At 40.4% G+C, this 26,484-nt stretch overlaps 1 protein-coding gene across 1 annotated transcript in view; it reads right to left on the bottom strand.

The window, feature by feature from the left end:
- Window positions 1–26,484, bottom strand: part of LOC126249963 (beta-glucuronidase-like) — a 150,417-nt gene that overhangs the window by 73,496 nt on the left and 50,437 nt on the right. Inside the window, exons 5-7 of the mRNA XM_049951520.1 lie at window positions 17,674–17,819; window positions 12,415–12,608; window positions 10,094–10,240 (exon numbers count right to left, since the gene is read on the bottom strand). Of these exons, the coding sequence (XP_049807477.1) occupies window positions 10,094–10,240; window positions 12,415–12,608; window positions 17,674–17,819 (487 nt within the window). The remainder of the gene's footprint in view (window positions 1–10,093; window positions 10,241–12,414; window positions 12,609–17,673; window positions 17,820–26,484) is intronic.

Here is a 26,484-nt window from a genome sequence, read left to right as displayed (position 1 = left end):
CTACCATTCCTAGACCGGCAAGGGAACTTGCTGTTCCAACAGGACAATGCACGTCCGCATGTATCCCGTGCCACCCAATGTGCTCTAGAAGGTGTAAATCAACTACCCTGGCCAGCAAGATCTCCGGATCTGTCCCCCATTGAGCATGTTTGGGACTGGATGAAGCGTCGTCTCACGCGGTCTGCACGTCCAGCACGAACGCTGGTCCAACTGAGGCGCCAGGTGGAAATGGCATGGCAAGCCGTTCCACAGGACTACATCCAGCATCTCTACGATCGTCTCCATGGGAGAATAGCAGCCTGCATTGCTGCAAAAGGTGGATATACACTGTACTAGTGCCGACATTGTGCATGCTCTGTTGCCTGTGTCTATGTGCCTGTGGTTCTGTCAGTGTGATCATGTGATGTATCTGACCCCAGGAATGTGTCAATAAAGTTTCCCCTTCCTGGGACAATGAATTTACGGTGTTCTTATTTCAATTTCCAGGAGTGTATAAAAATAGAGAACATGAATTGGTACATCTTACTGCTTCAACGACAGATAGAAATAGGACAAACCTTTTCAGTGATTTTCATTTCTATTTTTTCCAGATACATATTTGGTTGATGAAGAGATTTCACAGGTACACAAGTATTAAAAGTTTTATATTTTCTTGATTCATCAAGAAATCTCTTGCAACACTCCATGCTGAACGGTTTTGAAGTTATTTGCAAAGACAGACTCTCTCATTTGATGTTAACATTCTACCAGCTGTCTAAAATTTTCAATTTTTTCATTACATATGTCTTGAATTTAGTAAAAACAGTAAATATTGTCTCTAAAATCATTTCAGCTCACTTTCTAAAAAAGCATGGTGAGCAACACCTGATCTTTTTATAAAAGAAGTACATAAAATTCTTTTCTGTGGCCTTAGAAAGCTTTCTTACAGACATTGAACTAAATGAAGACTAAATCAGTGGGTGATATATAAATACCTTTTGATTTGAGGAGAATAACATTTTGATTACAGAAGAGTTTCATTAAAGAATGAATAAATTCAGTGCATAAAATATGATGAAAAGCTAACATTTATCTGTGGTAGAATGAAATGATTTGCAATCAGTATGCTGAAAGAAAGACAATGAGCACTAAAAATAATGTTACTGAACCAATTCATAAACTGGTGTACTTCAGGCGCACAGAAATAAATTAACAGAGATAAACTATGCCTTTGAGTTCATCTGAAACATTGAATACCATATTCAAAAGTTAGTAGAAAGGCTATATACCACGTGTGTTACCGGTAACATTTTTAAACAATGACAGAAAATGTAAATCTCAAACAGCCGAACAATCCAAAAACTGAGTGCTGGCTAGGGAAAAAGCATAATGAATAACAACAAGGAACACAAAAATACAAAAATATGTAAGAGAAACACAAAAGTGTAGTGCTGAACTAATCCACACATCACTACACCTCCACCACTACATCTGTGGCGTGCAGCAAATTTGAGTAGCAAGCTGTTCAGCAGCTCCAGGCACTTTCAACTGTGGCCACCGGTCATTAACAGTGCCTCAGTTGCCTGTAGCAGGAGCCAGCAGCCCCTGGTGGATGAATACCTACTATATTGTCTTGCACTGACTCTGGGGGGCTTCTGTTGTACATGCTATCAAACTGTAATGTTCTGATTACACTGTGCCTCAAATAAAGGTTGTGGATTTTTCATAACCACATTCCTCATTGTGTTAAGAGTTGGAATACAAGTGACTACAAGAAGAACATTTGTGTGCTCAACCTCAGTGATTGATTCTTAATGTAATTTCTTCACGGAGGCATTACTTCAATCACTTCTCCGCCAACAGCAACTTACTATGGTCACTCTGGAAAAACACACAGCTACATTGTCTGTTCAGGCTCCACCATCTCAAGTGCATTAGCTGCTGTTTCCACCATTTCACAACTCTGGTGAAGATAGGGAAGTTTATGAAACCACGAGCATTTTGTTGCACTTAGGGTGACAAACCAGGACATTTGTAAGATTCTATTTTTGTCATGGATTTCTCCTCACATTATCAGTTGTTGTGTCAGTTGGCTCCTTTGCAGGAACCAACCACCATTTCCATTGATGAAATGTGTAATTTATTGTCTCATCATTGCAAGCTCACCCATGTTATTGCTAGTCATTTAGAGTTCTACAAGTGCCACAAGCAGCCACATCAGTCTTATCAGGCTTGGACAGTGAAGCTACAGGGTCTGAGTCATAAGTGTCACTTTATTGCTAAAACCTCAAAGGAATCCTATGCCAACTCCATGGTTCATGATGGAACCATCTGCCTTTCACCCAACAAGGAAGTGCATTAGAGGGTCTTTCAACTGAAGATCAATCCTTGGAAGAAATTTAGGACATTGCTAAAATGTTGAGGTCTCCTGCACAGTAGGCCATCAAATCAAAGCATGGGGGTACATCGCCATCATTAATAGTGAATCACAATGGTGCATAGCAACAGGCTCACCAAGTGAAGAATAAGTCAATGCTGTGCAAACCAGGAATATTGGCCACATTGGACGATCCTTTTGGCAGGCATAACAACAAGGACAGTGTGCAACACTTCTGCCATACCACTCTTGCTTTGTGCAACATGAGAGAGCTGTATGTTCCAGGCAGTTGTTGTCATGTCACAAGTGCTGCAAGAAAGGCCAAATTGTGTCATTTTATCATTTCAAGCATTCCTCCAAGCAAATAGACAGAGCATTAATTCAATTGCATCATTTTCTGCAGATAACAATAAACTCTTTATTGGAAGGTATGTGCTGAACAACCATTATCACTGCAATTGGACACTGGGGCAGCTGTTTTGCCCCTCAACTCTCAAATGTAGACATGACTGGGCTCCCCATATTTGGCTTCCATTACATACCATATGGTAAGCTACAATAAACAGCACATTCCTATTCTTGAACAATTTATGACTGCCACAGGGTACAAATATGTAGTTTGTTCTATCACATATTTGGTTATTAACAATCCCCATATTGTGAATTTGCTTGAGTTAGACATGTTTGTTGCTTTTGACTCTGTGCATCTTACATCAGATCAGATCACTTATGAAGACCTGGATTCAAGGTGCTTTGAATTTTTGGATTTATTTTCTGAGTGTTTAGAGTGTGCCAACAATTTCACAGCATGTAAACAATTGCCTCAGTCGCATTTCTTCCAGGTGCAGCCAGTACCTGTGTCCCTACAGGAACAAGTTAAACCTGAAGGAGAATCATTCAAGTGGTTTCAATAAACTGTGGGCTATGCTATTAGTGACTGTGAGAAAACCATCAGGCCAGCTCCGACTTGAAAAAACCATGAGGTCAGCTCTGACTTTGTCGTGACTTAAAATTACCATAAATGCAGAGTTTGTTATTGCTACACACCTTCAGCCTCTAACTGATGAGTTACTTGCAAAACTGGCCAATCCTTTTCCAAAACTGACTTACCTGAAGCCTATCTGCAGGTTCCTTAGGTGATGCACTGAAACAACTGCTTGTTGTGAGCATGTTTTTGATCTTTATCAATATCAGCATCTAATATTTGGAGTGTATAGTGCCCTGGCTATATTTCAATGCTTTTTGGAGCAACTTAAAGCTTACGTTCCTTGCTGCATCAACTACCTTGATGATGTTGTCAGCACTTGTGCTATGACAAAAGAGCACTCATATAACCTCCGTTGTCTCTGCGCTGTTTTTCACACCACAGGCCTGAATCTTAAGAAGTTCCAATTTTTCAAACCTTTGTTGTTTATCTTGGTCATGAACTTTCCAGGCAGTGTGTTCAACCCCTGGAACAGCATGTTGCTGCTATTATGGGTTTGCCTTGCCCAACCAATTTGTAGAAACTGCACAGATTCCTTGAGAAAATGGCATGCCATCAAAGGTTTCTTTCAGGTGCTGGCTTTCTGTCTCACCATCTGCACCAGTTGGTTTGTAAAATTATTCCTTTCCAGTGATCGTTGGACTTTGAGCACACCTTTGTGCAGCTCAAGAACAGTTTATGTTCTGCACCTTGCTTTATGGCTTTCCAACTTGGTAAACATTTAGTCTTGATCACGGTTGCATTCCATATGTGGTGGGGTTGGTTCTGGCCCATTGTCACATGCATGGCTCTGAGGAACCTATTGGTTTTAACATCCAAAATGCTCAACACAGCTCAGCAACACCATCCACAAGTCAAAAAAGAAGCCCCTGTGATTGTTTATTCTGTCATAAAATTTCAGATCTTCTTATATGGTATAAAATTCCATGATTCAGAAATCATAAACTTTTAGTTTCCTTGTTTCACCATTTAGCTGCTTTGCCCAACAGAGCCACTCATCGCATTCAACACTGGGCCTTATTTTTGTTAAGGTACAGTTATGAGATCCATTTACATCCTACACTGCAGTATGAAAGTGGGGACGCATTGTCTCAGTTGCCTACTGGGCCTGTTCCAGTGTTTGATCAAGAAGAACTGTTATGTTTTCAACTTGACATGCAAGCAAGATCAGCTATTGATGGTTTCCCCATTAACAGCTTCAGGATTGCATCAGCAGAACTGCAGACCCAGTGTTTAAACAAGTTGAGCACATGGTACAACACAGGTGGCTTGACCATCCATCAGCTGGGGTGTCAGGCCTCTTGTGGAACTTCTATGTTTTCCATTGTCACCTTTTCTTGATGGATGGTGTCATTCTCTTGCTGATGGATGGGGGTACACAGCTGCACATGAAGGTTCTCACACGGTTACATAAAGGTCACTGGGGAGCCCCCACACTAAATAATTGACACATAGGCACATGTTCTGGCCTCATATTGATCATGAGGTGGAGAGCCTGGTCACAGCCTGCCGCCAGTTTTGCAGTCAACAGGCAGGATCACATGCTGTTTTTCCCCTTGGTGGAACCTTCTTTTGGACACATTTTGGCTGTTAGTTGTTGATGCCTTTTCCAGGTTTCCTTATGTTCTCCCTTCAACATCAGTAACAGCAGAAGTGGTGGTCAAGGAGGTGTCAGCAGTTTTCTCCATTGAAGGTCTGCTTGTACAATTGTTTTGGACAATGGTCTTCAATTTTTGGCTCAATCCATCACGGAATTTTGCCCTCACAATGGTATCCACCATGTCATGGCACTGACTTTTCATCAAGAATCCAATGGTGAGGCAGAATGACTTGTGCAGACCTTCAAAATGTAAATGTGCAAGTACATCACAGAATTCCCAGTGGAAGATGTCCTTACATTCTTTCTCAGTTCCTACAGAATGACTCCAATCAGGTAAAAGAGCCCAACTGAAGCTGGCAGCTGTGGACACTGCTTCATCTTCTGCTTCTGGACAGACATCCTGCAGGAAAACTGATGTCCTCACAAATTACACCTGGCACTCTAGTCTGGGCCTGAGGGTTCAGTGATGCCCACAATGGCTCGCAGGCATCATCCACTGCCAGATTGGATGCCATGTATTCAAGGTGCACATCGATGAGCACCTTGTTGCATGCCACTCCAGTCAGCTGCATTCTCAGTTGCATGATGACACCTTGCAGTGGCCTGCCACTCCAGAATCTCTTCCACTGGCATTGCTGTGCCCACCCACCTTACTGACATGGTCTCCCACTGCTCTACCATTGGCCTGACCACACACAGGTGATGTGGAACAGTCTATAGTTGGGCCTGTGGTGCCTGCTCTTCCAGGGGGGATGGGGAGAGGGGCAGGAGGACACCAGGCCTTTATCATCAGCACACCTGAAGGCGCCTCCTACCAAAACCAACACTGCTTTCCCTGCCCCCCCCCCCCCCCCCCTGCTGGCATCTACTACATTGCCTCTGGATGCTGTGGCTTCCCAGCTCCTGGTCCCCAGTGCTGCTTCTGACATCAACAGATCCTCTGCCTTCCTAGGAGACAGGATCCTGTGTCTGCTCAGCAGGAGGGGGAGGAAGATGTTCATGTCCACAGTTGTGCCACTTCTGCCCCAACATGGTTTACATGGACTGAGACCTGTTCATGCCCAGGCCAACCGCATTTGATACCATGGACATGTTAACCATCAGACCATCACGGAGGAGCCAGCATCTGTGTGCTCTTCTCCCCCTCCCCCCCCCCCCCCTCACCCAACCCAGAAGAAGGGAGGTGTGTAACAATCTACATGTCACTACACCTCCTCCATTAAGGTCACAGCATGTGGCGCATTCAAGTAGTGCACTGTTCAGCATTCAGCAGCTTCTGGAGCTCCAACTGAGATCGATGACCATGGATGACACCTCAGTCACCCACAGTAAGAAGCCAGCAGCCCCTGGTTGACAAATACCCTCTATGTTGTCTTGCACCAACTCTATCTGGTCGGTCTTGTACATGCTACCAAACCATAATGTTCTGATTATGTTATGCATTTCACACAATAACGGAAATGAAGGTTGATGGTTTTTTGTAATCATCTTTCTTATTGAGTTCAGAATTAGAAAATGTTCTCTAGGTCTCTGGAGGAGTGAAGTCTTCATAGTGATTGGAATAATCCAGAGATCATTTTCATTTTCAAGAAGGGCTGTCAAACAGATGCAGGCAGCTACATGCCTCTTTTATCTGATGCCAGTCACTGCTGAATTTTAGAACATGTTAAATGTTTTTTGGAGACTGAAAATCTTCTCTGTAGCTACCAACATTAATGCTGTAAACAAAGATCATGTTGAAACCCAGCTTTCTTTATGCACCTGTGATACCAAGATGGCAGCAGATATTTGCATCCACACTGATGCCATGTTCCTTGACTACCAGATGGCATTTGATAAAGTCTTGCACTGTCACCTAATGAGAAAACTATGAGTGTACAGCAAATATGCCCAGCTTCAAGATGACTGAAGAATTTCTAGTAAGTAGAACACACCAATTCAGTCTTAATTAAGAGAAAGAATAGTGGTTACTCACCATATAGGAGAGCTGCTGTATCACAAATAGGCATAACAAAAAGACTGTCAAACAAGTAGGCTTTCAGCCATAAAGGCCTTCATCAGGATTAGACAAAACTCTCTCTCTCTCTCTCTCTCTCTCTCTCTCTCTCTCTCACACACACACACACACACACACACACACACACACAAAAGCAACTCGTACATATGAACACAGTCTCTATCTGCTGAGGCCAGACTGTGAGCAGCAGTGTATGATGGGAAAAGCAATCTGGGTGATGTGGGTAAGGAAGAAACTGGGACAGGGAGGGGTGACAAGGTAGGGCTGAGGAATGGTAAAATGCTGCTTTTGGGGGCATACAGGGATGAGGTGGAGAGAGGGGTAGGGCAGCTAGGTGCAGCTGGGAGGTTAAATGGTGGGCAGGGGTGGGGGGGGGGGGTGCAGTAGAAAAGGAGAGAAGTAAAAGACTCTGGTCGCATTGCTGCAACAGAGAGCCATGTAGTGCTGAAATGGGAACAAGGGAGGTGATAGGTGGGTAAAGAACAATGATTAATGAAGGTTGAGGCCAGGAGGGTTACAGGAATGTAGGACATATTGCAGGTAGAATTTACACCTGTGCAATTCAGAAAAGCTGGCATTGATGGGAAGGATCCAGATGGCACAGGCAGTGAAGCAATCATTGAAATGAAGAACATCATGCTGGGCACTGTGCTTGGTAACTGGATGGTCCAGCTGTTTCTTTGCCATTAATGCAGACAGACTGCTTGTTGGTTGTCATGCCCATATAGAATGCAGTACAGGGGTAGCAGCTTCACTTGTAGATCACATGACTGGTTGCACAGGTAGCCCTGCCTTTAATGGCACAGGTGATGCTGGTGACCAGATTGTACTAAGTGATACTGGGAGGATGTATGCGATAGGTCTTGCACCTTGGTTTTTCACAGGGATATGAGCCATGAGGCAAGGGATTGGGAGCAGGGGTTGTGTAGGGATGGATGAGGATGTTGTGTATGTTCAGTGGTCAGTGGAATATGACAGTGGGAGGGGTAGTCATGCCCTGAAATGAGGAATTTCCTACCCACTGTTCTTCCCACCCCTCCCACAGTGGTATTCTGTCACCTGCCAAACCCACACAGCATCCTCATCCATCCCTACATAACCTCTGCTCCCAACCCCTTACACCATGGCTCATATCTCTGTAGATGCAGGGCCTGTTGCATACACCCTGCCACCACCACTTACTCCAGTCCAGTCACAAACATCACTTTTCCCATCAGTGACAGAGCTACCTGTGAAACCAGTCATGTGATCTAAAGCAAACCTGAAACCACTGTATTGCATACTATGTGGGCACGAAACCAACAAGCTGTTTGTCCACTAGAATGGCCACCAACAAACTGTGGCCAAGAAACAGCTGGACCATCCAGCTGCTGAGCATGCTGTCCAGCATGACATTCATTTCAATGGCTGTTTCACTGCCAGTGCCATGTGGATCATTCCCACCAACACCAGCTTTTCTGAAATGTGCAGGTGGGAAATTCTCTGTGAAATATGTCCTATGTTCCCATAACCCTCCTGACTTCAACCTTCATTAGTCATGATACATTACCCACCTATCCCCATTCCTGTTCCAATTTCAGCACTACAAAGTCCTCCATTCTGCCAGTGCAACCACAGTTTTTTACTTCTGTCCTTTTCCACTGTGCCTGCCATCGCCCTCCTTCCTGACCTCCATCTAATCTTCCAATTGCATACAGCTGCCCTACACTCTTGCCACCTTGTCCCTGTGTGTTCCCACAAGCATCACTTTACCATCAATAACCCCTCTCCTGCTATCCCTCCCACTCACCACACCAGCCTCCACTTTACCATCCACTACCTGTATTGCTTCTCCCATCATGCGCTGCTGCTCGCAGTCTAGCCTTGGCAGCCAGAGACTGTGGTCGTATGTGCATTACATGTGTGTGTGTGTGTGTGTGTGTGTGTGTGTGTGTGTGTGTGTGTGTGTGTGTGTGTGTGTGTGTTTGTGTGTGTTTGTTGCCTATTTTTAATGAAGGCCTTTTTGGCTTAAACCTTACTTACTTGATCTTTTTGTTGTGCCTATCTGGTGCCTATATGGTGAGTAGCAACTATCCTTTTGGTAATCCCATCATTATCCATTCTGGATTTTCCATTGTTTAGTTAAGAGAACTCTTAAGCTGTTAAAAGTGACTTTGGGCATACCCCAAGATTATGTTATGTGATCATTACTTCTCACAACATACATGAATGACCTAGTGGTCAATGTTGGAAGCTCCATGAAGATAGTCACATATGATGCAGATGTAGACAAAGATTTCACAGTTACTGAAAATTATAGCAAAATGCAGGATTTCAGGGATTGGAAGTTGACCCTCAACATAAAAAAGTAATATATTGTGCACAAATAGGCAGAAAACTTATTAATGTATGGTTGGTTGATTGCTGAGCAATTACTGGAACCAGTCACTTTTATTAAGTGCCTTGGAGAATGTGTACAGAATAAAAAGGGTCAAAGAACCACATAAACCTAATCACAGGAAGGACAGGAGCAAGACTGAGATGCATTTCAAGTGTACATTCTACCCAAAAAAGATATAGTTTACAGAACCCTTATCTGACCAATACATGAATATAAGGTGGTTTGCAGAGTATAGGTGTAGATGTGTAGTACATGCTGACATAATGTCAGGACATATATTTCACAGTAGTTTTAGAAGATGGACTTAGAAAATTCTTTACTGGCTTTCTCAATGTAAGTACTATCATAGGTGGATTGATACCATCATGAAACAAGCACGGCATCCTTGGGTATGCAGTGTTGTAAATGTAATATGTGTAGATGATTATAACATTCTTTATCCAGCAGTGGACAAAATATGGTTATTGATGTTAATAATGATGATGATTACTTGGCATACTTTGAGTGCCACAATATTAGTAATCCCATATATCCCTTAAAGTATCATTTACAAATCTGCTTTCTTTATACAGCATTAGTTACAGTCACATATGACTTGTAATAACATTCCTGTGCTACTTTTCAGTCATACAGAAATTCAACAGGCTTACTGGCACAAATAAACAATAACAGTTATTGACAAGATCACACTTAAAATGATGCACATATCATGCATGTACCAGAATATAAGCAAATGATGAAGAGATGTTGCTTACATCAGAATCTTCATGTCTACCAAAACCTCTTATGTAAATAGGTTTCCCATTGATAAGAAATGATGAGTTGTCCCAGAAGAGCTGCCGTATTCCCACAGGTAGCCTGTATACATCATCTGTTCCCCTCTCTGAGGAATTCACATGAACCTGTTTAAAAACCACATACATTAATTGTGATCTGCTGCAACATATACAAATTATAACATATGATACATAAAGAAAGAAAAAGGCTGTAATTAATATAAAACTATACTGGACTTAATTGAATATTATTTGAACCTGTAGGATTACACTGTGTACGGTAAAAATACATGTGATATATGATACATCAAAGTCTGAAAACATTCATAAAGACTTGTTTCACAAGGCACAGCCATTTTGATTACACTCTCCAACATCGCTGATTATAAGGGCAACATACATATTTTAATTTACAAGGTAGTCTTTAATACAGTATAACTCCTTACCACTAGATACTCTTTGAGCTTCTTTGGTTGGACAGCATTATGTATACTATCATGCAGATTTTTAGCTAGACTTTTTGGCAGACTGATACTTCATTACTGAGGTCTTTTTTTAAAGCACTGTATATTGTCAGGATGTGCTTTGCATATTGTTCTTCCTCCATGTGTTGTGGGTGTGACACTATCATTTTTATTCCACTCAAATTATCTTTTGAAATGATGTTATTGTTTCATATATGTACATAGATGTAATATGTAAAAGTTACGATGCCTAGCTAGAAGCTGTTTGTATGCATAGTGCACTAGCTGATTCCTTATTAATATGACAAAGCTGAGTTTCTTACAGACAGAACTGATATGCTGTTTACATTTAACCTCATTTTCCACAACAAAAACCTGAGAAATTAGTGTTTTTTACTCTTTTCAGCTTTGTATCATCCACCTCCACATCCATATGCACAGACTTCTCTTTGTTTCTGAATAAAGCATTCATAGTCTTTCTCAGGCTTATGAACAGTTTGTTTTCCATGAGCCATTGGGTTGTTATGTTTACAGAAATATGTTCTCTCCTTTCAAGCTGTTCAACTTTCCGATCAGTATTCAGTACTATCAAATCATCTGCACACAACATTATTTTCTCTTTCTTTTAAACACCTGTATCATTTACAAACAGATTAAACAGCAATAGCCCCATTATTGAAGCATACAGCTTTCTTTATATTATGGCTTTGGTTTTTGACTAGTATGAGCTCCCTATTGATACATACTGTTCCCTATTGAAATAGGTATGATTGTATTCACTCTTCTGCTTGCCCTTGGCTGCCATAATTTTCAAATATCTGTATCAAGATTTAATTGGCAGTGGTGTTGAATGCTTTGGAGAGTTCCACAAATATTGTAGATACATTTTTTTCATCTAAGACCTGTGTAATGTTTTCTGTCAGATTGGCAAATGCTGATTCTGTAGATTTGTCATTTCTGAAAGCATGTTTTGTTAGTAGAACAAAGCTGTATTTCTCCAGATAAACAACCAATCTATTACAAGAAAGCATCTCCAGGACTTTTGAGAAATCTGATATCAGTGAAACTGATCTGTAGTTTTGGGGGTCAGGAAAAAGCATATAATTAGCAAATGGCAGGAGGGCTAACAAGCACCTGTATCTAGGTTCTGATCTCGACAGGAAAAAGATTTTTTTGTGGATAAATAAATAGATAAATAGAAATAAATAATTATCTACATCATGCCTCTAACCTATGTGTGCTTGTGACATTCATTGCTTGTCCTGAATGACACCCAGGTGATCTCTCATTCCCCTTTGTATTCAGCTTCAAAGAATGGTTAGTATATTCCCATCTGGCTATTGGAGCAACAGATACAGCACAATTATTAGAATTTGCTATGGTCAGCAAAATTTACTCAGCTTTTTTATTACATGACTGACAGCTGTGTAAACAAACGTTTTGACACTGAAAAAAATCCACCAAACTCACAGATGTGTTTGCTGTTAGTATTGTTATTCAATATATCTGTCAAATGAAATGAAATGAAAATTCATGTCATTTTTACTGTTTGACCTATGTTGTTAGATAGGCTGTTTCTGCTGCATGAGCACCTGCCCTTTATTATGAAAATATTTGTACAATGCTGACTTTCTAGAATGCATATGCCAGGAACTTCAGTCTGCTCACTTTACTCCTGTAAAGGATATGTGTTATGGATGTCTGTTCTAACATTATTAGCAATACCATTTTTTTCTGTTCTTACATTTTCTCTCAAAAATGTAACTTACTCTGCACAAGAATACAGTTAATATTCAATACAATTTGAATCGTCTACAAATTCAGAAGAATACTTACCTCAAGAGTGTAGAGATAGCCAGGATTGGGATCCATGAGGTACGGCCACCATGCTTTGGCATTTGTGACAATCAGTTCTCCTGCAAAGCCTGTACCTGTGGCTACAGACAGACCTTCTGCATCCAAAAGGGATACAGAACAAGAAGGCAGGTCATCAGCTTGCCCATCAAATGTCACATTGTACTGCACAGTACCTGCAAAATCATTGCTTCACTTCATTATAATAAACAGAGGAGCATAAGCCATACAACTTAAAAGTCTTTATGTAAAAAGCCTAATAGTTAGTCATTCTTTCATTTTATTACATTCCATAGATCTTATCAAGAAGGAGAACCTTCCAGGATGTGGACTAAGGCAAGACACACATCATCAAAAGAGAAGCTACTTTTAAAAATGCCATCTAATGTACACAGAATTAGCAATAATCTAACACTGTATGACTGAAGGTCCTTGGTAGCTAAATTAACCTAGTAAATTAGAAGAATAGACAGTACAAAAGAAGTTGCTATATCTTCAATTATTAAATAGTTGCTTTTTATCTTCTGTTTTTACCTTAATTCTTAATTTTCAAAGAAAATTTGCCTGCATCTGAAACAACAGTAGTCTGTTCGAACAGTCTGCGGGTGTGCTGCCAGTCCATAGTGTCCAATGGGCACAATATTTTGGCAATCAGACATGTCGCTCTCGTCAAGTGTGCTGACAAACAGTTCGTCTGTGCACCTGACAATGGCGACATGTCTGATCGCCAAATATTGTGCCCGTTGGACACTATGGACCAGCAGTACACCCGTGGACTGTTCAAGCAAGAAATACATTGGGAGAAACTGAAGAATAACAACAGTAGTCTGCTTACGATAAACTGCTACTTAACATGCAGCTTTACTCACATATAACCAAAAATCTAGGAAATCAGCCAAATTAACATGAATACCATTATGCACTGTAGTGAGAGTTCACTGATAAAATATAATTTAACTTCCTGTTATTTAGCTGTCATTTGTTAATGTATACTTTGATTTGTCACACATCCCTGAATGTTTTCCTTCTTGATGGGACCTACAAAACACAATGAAATACTAAATAACTGAGTTGTAGAAGGATGGTTGGTTGGTTTGGGGAAGGAGACCAGACAGCGTGGTCATCGGTCTCATCGGAATAGGGAAGGATGGGGAAGGAAGTCGGCCGTGCCCTTTCAGGGGAACCATCCCGGCATTTGCCTGGAGTGATTTAGGGAAATCACGGAAAACCTAAATCAGGATGGCCGGACGCGGGATTGAACCGTCGTCCTTCCGAATGCGAGTCCAGTGTCTAACCACTGCGCCACCTCGCTCGGTGTAGAAGGATGGTCAATAGTCTTTCTGTTGAGACCAGCTATTTAGACCAGTTATTTAGAGCAGTTAGACCAGTTTAAGTAAAAGTGTCTGTTAGATTTCACTTTCGACAGCACTTGATCACAAAAGTCACTATTAAGTATTTTGTGTATGATAAATTTATTGAAAGTGCATTACTATGCTTCATGCTCACAGTGTATTAATCCTGTAAATATTAGCAGTTCCAGTTTACTGTAATGTTTTCATGTATCTTATTATTAAGCCTTGTATTGTGATTGTGTAAACTGCAGTTTAGCTGAAAGTGCTTTTTATTATCAACAAGAAGAAAAATTAAAGGGGGAATTATGAAAATACTAGCATAATATGTTAAGCATTAATATGTGTCATGCATAAATATGTGAACAGTAGGAATGTAGGAGTGGGAAATGGGAGTTCATGTTTCAAGAAACTTGAGAATCTTTTGCAATTTTTTTTATTTTTATTTTTTTTAAAGCGTGCTTCATGACATTCTTAGGAACATAAGCATGTTTCAGACATTACAATTAATTGTCACTCTGAGAGTTTGAGACCAAGATCAATCTTGGACACCTCGCAGAATGTGCCAGTATGCTGAAATCTAAGGGGGGGGGGGGGGGGGGGCGGGGGGGGGGGGGGGGGGAATAAATGCAATCTGGTATGCCTCCAATGCCAAACAACACACAAGGAAAATCCATTCCTTTCATTTGTTTGGTGGTAGTAAGAAAGAGCTGTACTGGACACAATATTTATAGTGGCTGATGGCAACAAAGGAGAAACCGTGAGTCTGGGAATATTTTGCAGATGCTCTGGAAACTAAAGTGCTGTGTTGTATATTCTCACAGTGTATTAGTTTTGAAAGGCAAAATACGATGGGTTTGACTAACCATCTGAAGAGCCATGGTGTATTTCAATGCAGTCAGTCATCAGTGAGCATCTCTTCTTCTTTGCAGGGTGTTATAGTAAATGTGATTCTTGATGATATTTTGTTACGTATTTTCTGAGGTTAAAGATTTTTATAGGTGTTTTAGAATGTGTGATTCTGTTACCACAAGTATTTATTTATTTTATTTATTTATTTATTTATCTCTTGTTCCGGTGATCCATGTTGCGACAGTATCACAGGATATGGAACGTGTCAATTTTACAAGCTTTTGGCCAGAATTTATGGTAATACATAAAACAAAACAAAAAAAGTAAACAGTAACTTAGGTCCCACTACAAAAAAAATACATTTTAGAAATAGATAGAGATTACGAAACAAAAAACAGTAAACAGTAACTTAGGTCCCACTACAAAAATACATTTTAGAGAGAGATAAAGATTACAAAATAATAAGTGTTACAGGGAAATAAATATTGCAAAATATATGTTTACAATAAAAATATTCGGTATTACAAATACAAATTTGGGCATACATTTGCAACTTACAATACAAGAGATGTTAAACACTGTAGTTCAGGAACTCTTCTAATGTATAAAATGATCCTTGCAATAGGAACTGCCTTAAGGTTTTTTTAAACAGGAGATCATCATCTACCAAACACTTAATTCTTGAAGGGAGGGCATTAAAAATCTTACAGCCACTGAAATGGACTCCTTTCTGCACCATACTTAGATTTGGCTGTTCATAGTGGATATCATGTTTCCTTCTGTATTGTGACTGTGATATGCACTATTCAGCTTAAAGATGGATTTTTCTTTCCTTATGAAGCACATCAATGAGAATATATATTGCACAGTGGATGTAAGTATTTCAATATGGTATACATTTGATGAATTTTCTTTGTAGTTACTAATTACTCTCTTACTTATCTACCTCTGTTCTACCTTCAACTACAAGTAGTATAAAAATGTGCAGACATCTAGATAGTCCATTTTTAACCTCATTTTGTAGACAAATCACTGTGCACCATAGATTGTTGTATTTATCTTACAGGTGAAAAGCACAAAATAATTAAAGATGAAACACTGAATCAAATAAAACAAAATTTTATGCACTTGTCCACTTTAGAGGTGCAACAAGTATTCAGTTACCTAGTTTTCTTTCCTTATTTTAATAGTCCCTGTGTTCAGATACTCATGCCAACATGAGCTGAATGTATCTGCAGACTTATTGTGCTCTGGCACAAAGGATATTTGACACTGCAAATGAGTGGACATGAGTGAAAGTTGTAGTATCAACATACATAATTTTAGACTAATATTTTTATTTAGAAAAATACACAAAACCAAAGAAAATACAGAGCAGACTATACATTATCAGACTAAGTGTCATCACAATCAGTTGATTCATTTCTTTCATGCAAGTTCTCTCTGGAAGCATTTTATTGTCCCTACTATCAATGTATTGCCCCTGACTTTAGAAAGTGGCTCCAGCACGTCACTTTTATTTGAAATGTGATTGCTTTTAGTGTATGATTATAAGACATTTGACAGATTGTCAACTGATTTAAATCAAGACATGATGAGTATCTTCAACTGCTTTAGAGTTTTATTACATGAATGTTGTGCCAGTGCCTTTTCACTTGGCATCTTTAGCCTGTGGCCAAACAATCAGAAAGTTGCCATTGCAGTCTGATGCAAGAAGCTACATGGAGGCTGAACTGACATGATGTAAGACTCCATTATGACATTAGAGCAGGGATAGTTACCACATGTACAACCATGATACTGTTACCAGGCTTGAATATCACTGACACAGTAAAATTTGGGGCTACACTGCCAGAATGGTGACACGGATTACCACATGACTGAGCTTGGTCCGGCCCCACTTTCTCAGGTTACCGACCATAAACACTGCCCATTCCAGCCATTCAGTGTCTTCCAGTGCCCGCAGACAACTCTCAGAGGTACTCCATGACAGTCATCGAACTTATGTGGGCCACCCAACACCCTGCTACTAGATGCCACCTCTGGTATCTCCAAGACTACAAGCTGCACTTAGTTCTGATACTACCAAGAGCTGAGCTGGTCTTTTGCAGCAGGGAACCATCTGCAGGCAGACTTGTGCTGACTTCAGGGTGCCTATTTGGGGGTATATGGTTTGCACCTTGGCCCGACTTGCTGCTGAGCTATTACCTGCCCTGCCTTCATGCACACTGCTACTGTAGGCTTGCATCTGCAGGCCAATGTCATAGTGTCTGATGCTGGTGTCCTCAGTTCACACCTAAGCTCTGATTTATGCTTCACACTGAGTCACATATCTGGACTGTACAGTGGGACTGACCTGCTACAGATCTCATCATTGTTTTGTTCTGGCCACCTGATTGGGCCAGCATGCTTCACCATCTGGGCCCAGCCTGTGTCCCTGGGTGCTGACCCCAAGAAAATAATTTTTTGAATATGGTACTGTATGCAATGAATAAACACATTAATGGTGGCCCTACATCATGGGCCATGAGTGTCCATTACAATTTTATCATGTTTTTATATTTCATGATGATGTCAACCATGACTAAAAATTTTATCTGCTTCTTTTACTAAGTTTAAGAAGAGAGATCAATCTGATGATGATCACAACCATTTACACATGTTCTCATAGGCAATTAATTTAGTGGTTATGTCAGAGGTAAAGGTACAGTTACTCATGTGGACTAGAAACCACAAGGTTCTTGACTTCACATCTCTGCATACACATTTTCATGAAAGATACAGATATCTGAATCTATATTTACTTCTATAATTCATTTCTTAGGAACAAATTAATTTACAATAAATTCAACTGTAGTTCACAACATATTCCATAATAAAATCAAATTTAAAATGTCTACATACTGTTGACACGAGACATAATTGAGTTAGTTTGAATAGATCGTAATATACTGCCTTATAGCACAAGAGATCTAAATAAATAAAATAATGACACATTGCTAACTATACAAATGTATATAGCACAGAATGTGAAATTTACCTGTCCCATCACCAGAGTATTCTGTTGTAACAGTGATGTCATCAATAAACACCTCAGGGGTAGTGTAGAGATAAACTGACCGGTCAATGCCCGCATAATTGAAGAAGTCGAACGTATAAGTCTGGTATGTCCTGTTACCATTTTCGCTGTCCAACAAAACATTTTGCAAAACTCAGTCATCACACAAACCAGTTTATTCAAATTATCTCAGACATAATGATTCTGTCCTTATTCAAACATGTATATGGAGTTGTTTGTCATGCAGCTAAACTATAAAATGAATGTACCAATTTCTGCATCAGAGATATTACTCTAAAAGTTTACAACAGTTTTCATAACTAGGCATTATTCATTGGAGAGAAAAGGAGGAAATTTATAATGAAAGAGAAGTCAGCAAAGACGTGCATTTATGTTTATGAACTGTTTATTTTTATACATAACAATTAACAAAAATAGTTCAAATGGCTCCAAGCACTATGGGACTTAACGTATGAGGCCATCAGTCTCCTAGATTTAGAACTACTGAAACCTAACTAACCTAAGGACATCACACATCCATGCCCAAGCAGGATTCGAACCTATGACCATAGCAGCAGCACGGTTCCAGACTGAAGCACCTAGAACCACTTGGGCACAGCGACTGGCTAACAATTAACAATTATTCATAGAGAACCACTTGAAAAACATGGCAAAATGTGTATGTATCAGAAACAAAGACAATGTCATGTTCCCCTCTCACATGAAAAGTCTAAGTTTCTACGAAAATCGTTGTAAAACATTCTGATAAAAATTAATTACATCTTATATCCTCAAAAGAGGTTGTCATAGTTATCAACTCTCTCAAAAATAAATTATCATTTGCTTACATTTTGCTACAACAGAAATTGTTGCTGTTCAGCTTATGTAATGACTTATGTAATTAATCTCTACATAATTACATTTTCATACAATGTGTTATGGAACTTCAGAAAATAGCAATAATACAGATGGTCAACCCATGTCTGAGTCATCAGCATTTTCAAAATCCTTGGAGACACTACTGTAGTCTGGATTGAGAACTCTTTCTGCTACCATCTTAGCACAGCTTGTGATGATTAATTTTATTAACCTTGTGTTCACACAGTGTTTTTAGTGTGCAAATTTTAGTAACCTTCATAGAAATGTCACTGAAGATAATGTTGAAAGAAAATAACCTTAGAAATGAAAACATAAAATCGCGAGCATTGCTGATTTAGCGCGCACATACAATCAGTCTACGTTGAGTATTTGCACTATCCTCAAGAACAATGACAAGATTAAGGGGAGAGATGCATCAAAAGGAGTGACAAGATTATCTAAACAATGGTTTTGTATTCTGGATTATGTTTAAAGGTTGCTCCATATATGGATAAATGAAAACCAATTGCAAGGCAAAACTAGTAGTGGCAGATTATTGTAAGAAAATGGTAGTGAATAGTAGTATTATCTTTCAGAAGGAGTAGAAGTGCTTCAAGGATGGCTGTGCCATCAAAATTTGTTTCTATAGTATGAAGTTTGTGAGGGGTATGGATTGGCAGAGTCTGAAGATCTGGAGGTCATTATGATAAGAAGAACAGCATCTAGAAAAGGGAAACAGGGCTTTTAGGGTAAATTCTCCATCATTCCAAATTAGGCAACAGTCAAAGAACTGTGTATGGAACTGGGTTTTAACTGAAGATAGAGGTGGTTTTTTACAGTGACATTGTACGTGAATCAGTTTGGTTAGGGGTGTCACTCATGAGCATGAAAAAGGGATGTAATCACTGTCAGGGAAAAATAAGTATAGGTTTTGTTTATGTGCCTCTTGCATACTTGGAAACTTGACTACACAGTGAGTTGTTATGTGTGCACTGTAGCTTCATCTGTACCTGCATATACATCAACAGCCATACTCCACAAGCAGTTGTGAAGTGCATGCCAGGGGACATTTCCCAATGTGCCACATATTAAGGGTTTGTTTTGTTCTATTCACATACAGAGTACAGGAAGAATGACTGCTTGATTACTTCTCTGTAAGCTGTTAACAGTCTAATCCTCACTTTGTGGTCCCTAAGCTGCATTGCATAGGGGTTACGATATATTCCTAGATTTCTCACTTAATACTGGTTCTTGAAACTTTAAAAGTAGTCTTTCATGGGTTAGTTGCCATCATTCATTTCAGGTTTTGCAGCATACTGTGAAATGCCATTCAAGTCACTACCACTGTCCAGTGAACACATAACATGCATACCTTGTACACTTGCTGTTCTTACAGGGTATTACACTTCCTTTTTACTTACCATGTGATCTTTTTCATACAGCAAATCCTCTCACAGTCAACAACCCATGTCTGCTCTCCCACTCCTGATCATTTAAATCAAGTTGTTAATCTTTACACAACTTGTATCATGATGAGACTGAATTTTTTACAGTATTTTTTTCAAATTGTACTGCATTAAAAATAGCTGTACTGTCTAAAAGAAGTCTGAAGTAACAGTTAATATTGTCCCCCAGATCATTAATAGACAACATGAACAGCTTTGGTTGCAATACAGTTCCATAGGATATGCCTGAAGTTACTTCTATATCTGTCAGTGACCCTCCATCCAAGACAACATTCTGCATCCTTCCTACCAAGAAATCTTCAATCCAGTCACAACTATTTTCATACTTTCATTAATAAGGATTGACCTGTTACTGAGTCAAATACTTTTTTCAAGTCGTCTACCTACAACAGCAAATCAGAAAGTATTTGCTCCTATTTTTTTAGCCAAATTAGGGCTGTAAATGTGAAGTCAACATGTTCATTCCCAACAGCAGACCTTTCGTGGACTGACGTGGCCTTATTTGTTGGTAGCTCTGTGACACAGCAGTGCTGTCAGTTGCTGAGGATGGTAGTTCCGCTTTGTACATCCATGGCATACTGTGACAAAGCAAGCTGGGGTCTCTTTACTTCCTCTATTGTTTTGCCATCTGCCTCCTTAAATTAATTTTATTTTCAATTTTGATTAATTACTATTAACGTACATGAGTATAATCTGCATTTCTATAAAAGAGAAAGATTGGCCCTCAGTCTTAAGGATTATAGCACCAGGTCTAATTTTATTCTTAGTTTTGTGTATGTAATTAATTTTCTAATTTATTTTGACTATTCCTGGGTAATATCTTTTGCTATAGGGTGAAATCAGTGATTGTTTCATGACTTAGATTCTATTGTTGACTTATAAACAAATATAAATTCTGCACTAATTATAAACATGTGGAAGAACTACTAGGATTCTCAAAGTAATCCTGGATCAAACCATTTGCTACAGTTTTGGCTTGTACTAGACTGGTAGTGATGAAGAGCCACATGTATATAAGTGTGCTGTAATTACAGGTAAGGGTAATGGAAATGATAGTAGTAGGATGAGAGTAAATTCTAATTCTAGTGAGATATTGAATAATCGTGTGGGTTGTAATGTTTATCCATAAAAAGAGAGGAGGAACTTACTATAACAAAATTAGGTGATGAAACAGTGTGTGTTGCTGTTTCTCAGGATGTCCAAAGCGTCAAAATGGATGGTAAATTTTAAAGAGAACACAAGGAATTCAAGTGTTTTGCTTTGTGGTATAATACTGGAAACAAGGATCAACTAATTAGCCAAGTATTTGAGGACAATGAAAGTGACAGTAATTGTAATGATGATGGGAATGACAAATTCAGTATGTGATGAGGATGAGTTATTTGGATTTATCACTGATAATGATGGCAATGTGGTAAGTAAAGAAAGAATAAAGGTGCATAATATTAGGCCTAATGAAGAGTAGGAGTTTAATGAGAGTGCTAATTATCTGCCACTTGACTGTGTGATTCTTGTTTTTGTAAGCAGAATGATACTTTACCAGGGAAAGGATTAATGAGGATTTGCTGTATGAAAAAGATCACATGGTAAGTAAAAAGGAAGTGTAATACCCTGTAAGAACAGCAAGTGTACAAGGTATGCATGTTATGTGTTCACTGGACAGTGGTAGTGACTTGAATGGCATTTCACAGGCATTTTTTGAATCTATTAAGAACACATAGCAAATAGTAGTGGTGCATGTTTCTGGAATAAAAATTATTGGTACTACTGGTAAGCTATCAAAGAGGTACTATTAACTGTGGAATTGGCAGGGAAGCTGTCGGAGTGAAGTTTCTTGGTGATTCAAAATCTCAGCATTGATGTAATATATGGGACTAATTTCTTGTGTAAATAGCAAATAGGGGGTTCAACATTCTGTATGGATTCAATTATGTGGTGATAATGCTTACCCCATCTGTTTGTTTCATTTTTCATGTTTCTGGAGGCAGTCAAACTCTTCTCCTATCCTATCCGTGGTTTATAAGTGAATCAAAAACATTCTATCTTTGAGTTTCATGTGATTTTGTACAGCAGCATACCTTAGCATAGGAATATTTTACAAAAGGTTTCTCCAGTGTTATCTATATATACACACATCAAAAAAGTTTTGCATCACCTTGGTTCCAAGAGTTCTGGAACCTGTACAGAAAATGAGAATAAAGATCAACATAAACATAGTTTCTGCCCTTGTTATTGCTCATGAAAACCACACATTGCATGTTGTACCACCATACAGCAAGACTTTCAGAGGTGTTGGTTCGGATTGCTGTACACACTGGAACTTCTAATACCCAGTTACACATTCTCTTGCATTGATGCATGCCTGTATTCATCATGGCATACTATCCACAAGTTCATCAAGGCACTGTTGGTCCATATTGTCCCACTCCTCAACAGTAATTTGGCATACATCCCTCAGAGAGGGTTGGAGGGTCACATCGTCCATAAACAGCCCGTTTCAATACATCTCAGGCATGTTCAATAGCGTTCTTGTCTGGAGAACATGCTGGCCACTCTAGTTGAGCAATGTCATTATGCTGAAGGAAGTCATTCACAAGATGTGCACAATGGGCATGAATTGTTGTCCATGAAGATGAATGCCTCACCAATATGCTATCGATATGGTTGCACTATCGGTTGGAGGATGGCATTCACGTATCATATAACCATTACGGTGCCTTCCATGACCACCAGTGGCATAGGTCAGCCCCACATAATGACACCCCAAAACAGTGGGGAACCTCCACCTTGTTTCACTTGCTGGACAGTGTTTTAAGTCATTCAGCCTGACCAGGTAGCCTCCAAACCCGTCTCTCACGATTGTCTGGTTGAAGGCACATGCAACACTCATTGGTGAAGAGAATGTGATACCAGTCCTGGCTGGTCCATTCGGCATGTTGTTGGGCCCATCTGTACCGCACTGCATGATCCCGTGGTTGCAAAGATGGACCTCACCATGGATGTTGGGAGTGAATTTGCACATCATGCAGCCTATTGTGCATGGTTTGAGTTGTAACATGATGACCTGTGGCTGCACGAAAAGCATTACTGAACATGGTGGCATTGCTGTCAGGGTTCCTCTGTTCCATAATCCATAGGTAGCGATCATCCACTGCAGTAGTAGTCCTTGGGCAGCCTAAGCAAGGCCGTTCATCGACAGTTCCTGTCTCTCTGCGTCTCCTCCGTGTCTGAACAACATCGCTTTGGTTCACTCTGAGATGCCTGGACACTTCTCTTGTTGAGAGCCCTTCCTGGCACAAAGTAACAATGCAGACATGAACAAACTGTGGTTATGACTGTCTGGCATGGTTGAACTACAGACAGTACAAGCTGTGTGCCTCCTTCCTGGTGGAATGACTGGAACTGATCGGCAGTCAGACCCCATCCATCTAATAGGTGCTGCTCATGCATGGTTGTTTACATCTTTGGGCAGGTTTAGTACATCTCTGAACACTCAAATGGACTGTGTCTGTGCTACAATATTCTCAGTCAACATCCATCTTCAGGAGTTCTGGGAACCAGGGTATGCAAAACCTTTTTTTCATGTATGTTAGTGATAAGTAGTGGAATCATTAGAGGATGGAAGAAAAGGCAATTAAAAAAAACAGCAGTGAAATTTGGCAAAAACCTGATATACTGTGTTTATTCTGGTTTTATGAAATGTGATGAAAGTAAATTGGTATTTCTGTAAAACAGAGATAAGGTAAACAGAAAATGAAAGGTATCAGTATATGTGGGGGAGAAGGTGCAGATTACCTGAAAACTATAATTAACATCTGAAGTAATCACCTCATGTGTGAAATTTAATATAATTTGGTACAGCAGCAGAGGCAATATGCAGTAAAAACTGTCTTGAATACTAGGTCTTAATATTAATTATGGTTTAATAGAAGTGTTTGTGTTCAGTTCAATCAGTATATGGAGATAACTAACTACCTATAGAAGTGTGTCATGGTACACCCTCTCCTAACATTAAGTAAATAAAACTTTAAACATAGCTGCCTCAAATAATGTGTGTGGGAATAATAAGCAAGATATGTATGAATATTGCCCTTCAGGCTAGAATCTCAAGCAATTTGGTGGAATACAGTGAAATAATAGTTTTTCTAAGTGACAATTTTGTCTGATCAGTAATGAGAGTTAAGTTTGCCTTGGCATATGGGTCTGTTACTGTGGAGGGTTTTTTAGTAGAATCAGTTTTGCATTGGATTAGCAGAGCAGGTATTTATTTATTAGGTAATGAAGCAATAATTAAAAAATGAAATAATGAATAACGTTAGGGTCTTAATGGTTTGGGAGCCTGTCTGGAGTAGGGATATTTTTTGAGGATGCACTCCACTAGCTAATGAGGTAAGAAATGTAAGTAAAATACTGGAGCTGACAGACATGATTGAGTAATGAAAAAAATAACTATATACTCACAAATGCAGTGTAACTATATTATCTGTTTCTGAACTAGGCAACATTGAGTACTTTGTATATTGTGCAATTCATGACACTGCAGCTGGGAATGAGAGCATAACAGAAAGAGACATATTTTAGTGAGTTACAAGTCATATAATGCTGCATTATCAGGTCTATAGGTTATCTGAAAACTTCTGGGTAAGGTACATATTTTGGACATTAAGGTGATACAAGTCCATAAATGGTGAGAATTTCAAACCAGAACTTGGCATTTTAGTGATTTTGCAAATGGGAAAGAAACCCAAATCTTTCAGGTTTAACAAGTGTGAGACAGAGTTATGACCTAGAGTAATGCTTCGTAGTGTAATGTGCACTTGATTTTAAAATTTTTACTAGTCCCCACCTTTCGTACTACAGTCAATTTTAGTGCTAATTATTGTGATGTCATATTAGCTGTGTAATGCTTCTACACTCCTGGAAATGGAAAAAAGAACACATTGACACCGGTGTGTCAGACCCACCATACTTGCTCCGGACACTGCGAGAGGGCTGTACAAGCAATGATCACACGCACGGCACAGCGGACACTCCAGGAACCGCGGTGTTGGCCGTCGAATGGCGCTAGCTGCGCAGCATTTGTGCACCGCTGCCGTCAGTGTCAGCCAGTTTGCCATGGCATACGGAGCTCCATCGCAGTCTTTAACACTGGTAGCATGCCGCGACAGCGTGGACGTGAACCGTATGTGCAGTTGACGGACTTTGAGTGAGGGCATATAGTGGGCATGCGGGAGGCCGGGTGGACGTACCGCCGAATTGCTCAACACGTGGGGCGTGAGGTCTCCACAGTACATCGATGTTGTCGCCAGTGGTTGGCGGAAGGTGCACGTGCCCGTCGACCTGGGACCGGACCGCAGCGACGCACGGATGCACGCCAAGACCGTAGGATCCTACGCAGTGCCGTAGGGGACCGCACCGCCACTTCCCAGCAAATTAGGGACACTGTTGCTGCTGGGGTATCGGCGAGGACCATTCGCAACCGTCTCCATGAAGCTGGGCTACGGTCCTGCACACCGTTAGGCCGTCTTCCCCTCACGCCCCAACATCGTGCAGCCCGCCTCCAGTGGTGTCGCGACAGGCGTGAACGGAGGGACGAATGGAGACGTGTCGTCTTCAGCGATGAGAGTCGCTTCTGCCTTGGTGCCAATGATGGTCGTATGCGTGTTTGGCGCCGTGCAGGTGAGCACCACAATCAGGACTGCATACGACCGAGGCACACAGGGCCAATACCCGGCATCATGGTGTGGGGAGCGATCTCCTACACTGGCCGTACACCACTGGTGATCGTCGAGGGGACACTGAATAGTGCACGGTACATCCAAACCATCATCGAACCCATCGTTCTACCATTCCTAGACCGGCAAGGGAACTTGCTGTTCCAACAGGACAATGCACGTCCGCATGTATCCCGTGCCACCCAATGTGCTCTAGAAGGTGTAAGTCAACTACCCTGGCCAGCAAGATCTCCGGATCTGTCCCCCATTGAGCATGTTTGGGACTGGATGAAGCGTCGTCTCACGCGGTCTGCACGTCCAGCACGAACGCTGGTCCAACTGACGCGCCAGGTGGAAATGGCATGGCAAGCCATTCCACAGGACTACATCCAGCATCTCTACGATCGTCTCCATGGGAGAATAGCAGCCTGCATTGCTGCAAAAGGTGGATATACACTGTACTAGTGCCGACATTGTGCATGCTCTGTTGCCTGTGTCTATGTGCCTGTGGTTCTGTCAGTGTGATCATGTGATGTATCTGACCCCAGGAATGTGTCAATAAAGTTTCCCCTTCCTGGGACAATGAATTCACGGTGTTCTTATTTCAATTTCCAGGAGTGTATTTACAAAGTAAAGACTGTTATTTGACATTATTTATTTTCCCTTATACTTAGAAGTAAAAGTGAGTGTACTAGAGTAGGGTATTTTGTCTAATTTTTTCATGTACTGTGGCAGAGGAGAACCACCTCCAAGGG

Source organism: Schistocerca nitens, chromosome 1, assembly GCF_023898315.1.
Source record: "Schistocerca nitens isolate TAMUIC-IGC-003100 chromosome 1, iqSchNite1.1, whole genome shotgun sequence".
Lineage (NCBI taxonomy): Eukaryota > Metazoa > Arthropoda > Insecta > Orthoptera > Acrididae > Schistocerca > Schistocerca nitens.
This window is presented reverse-complemented; position numbering and strand designations above follow the sequence as displayed.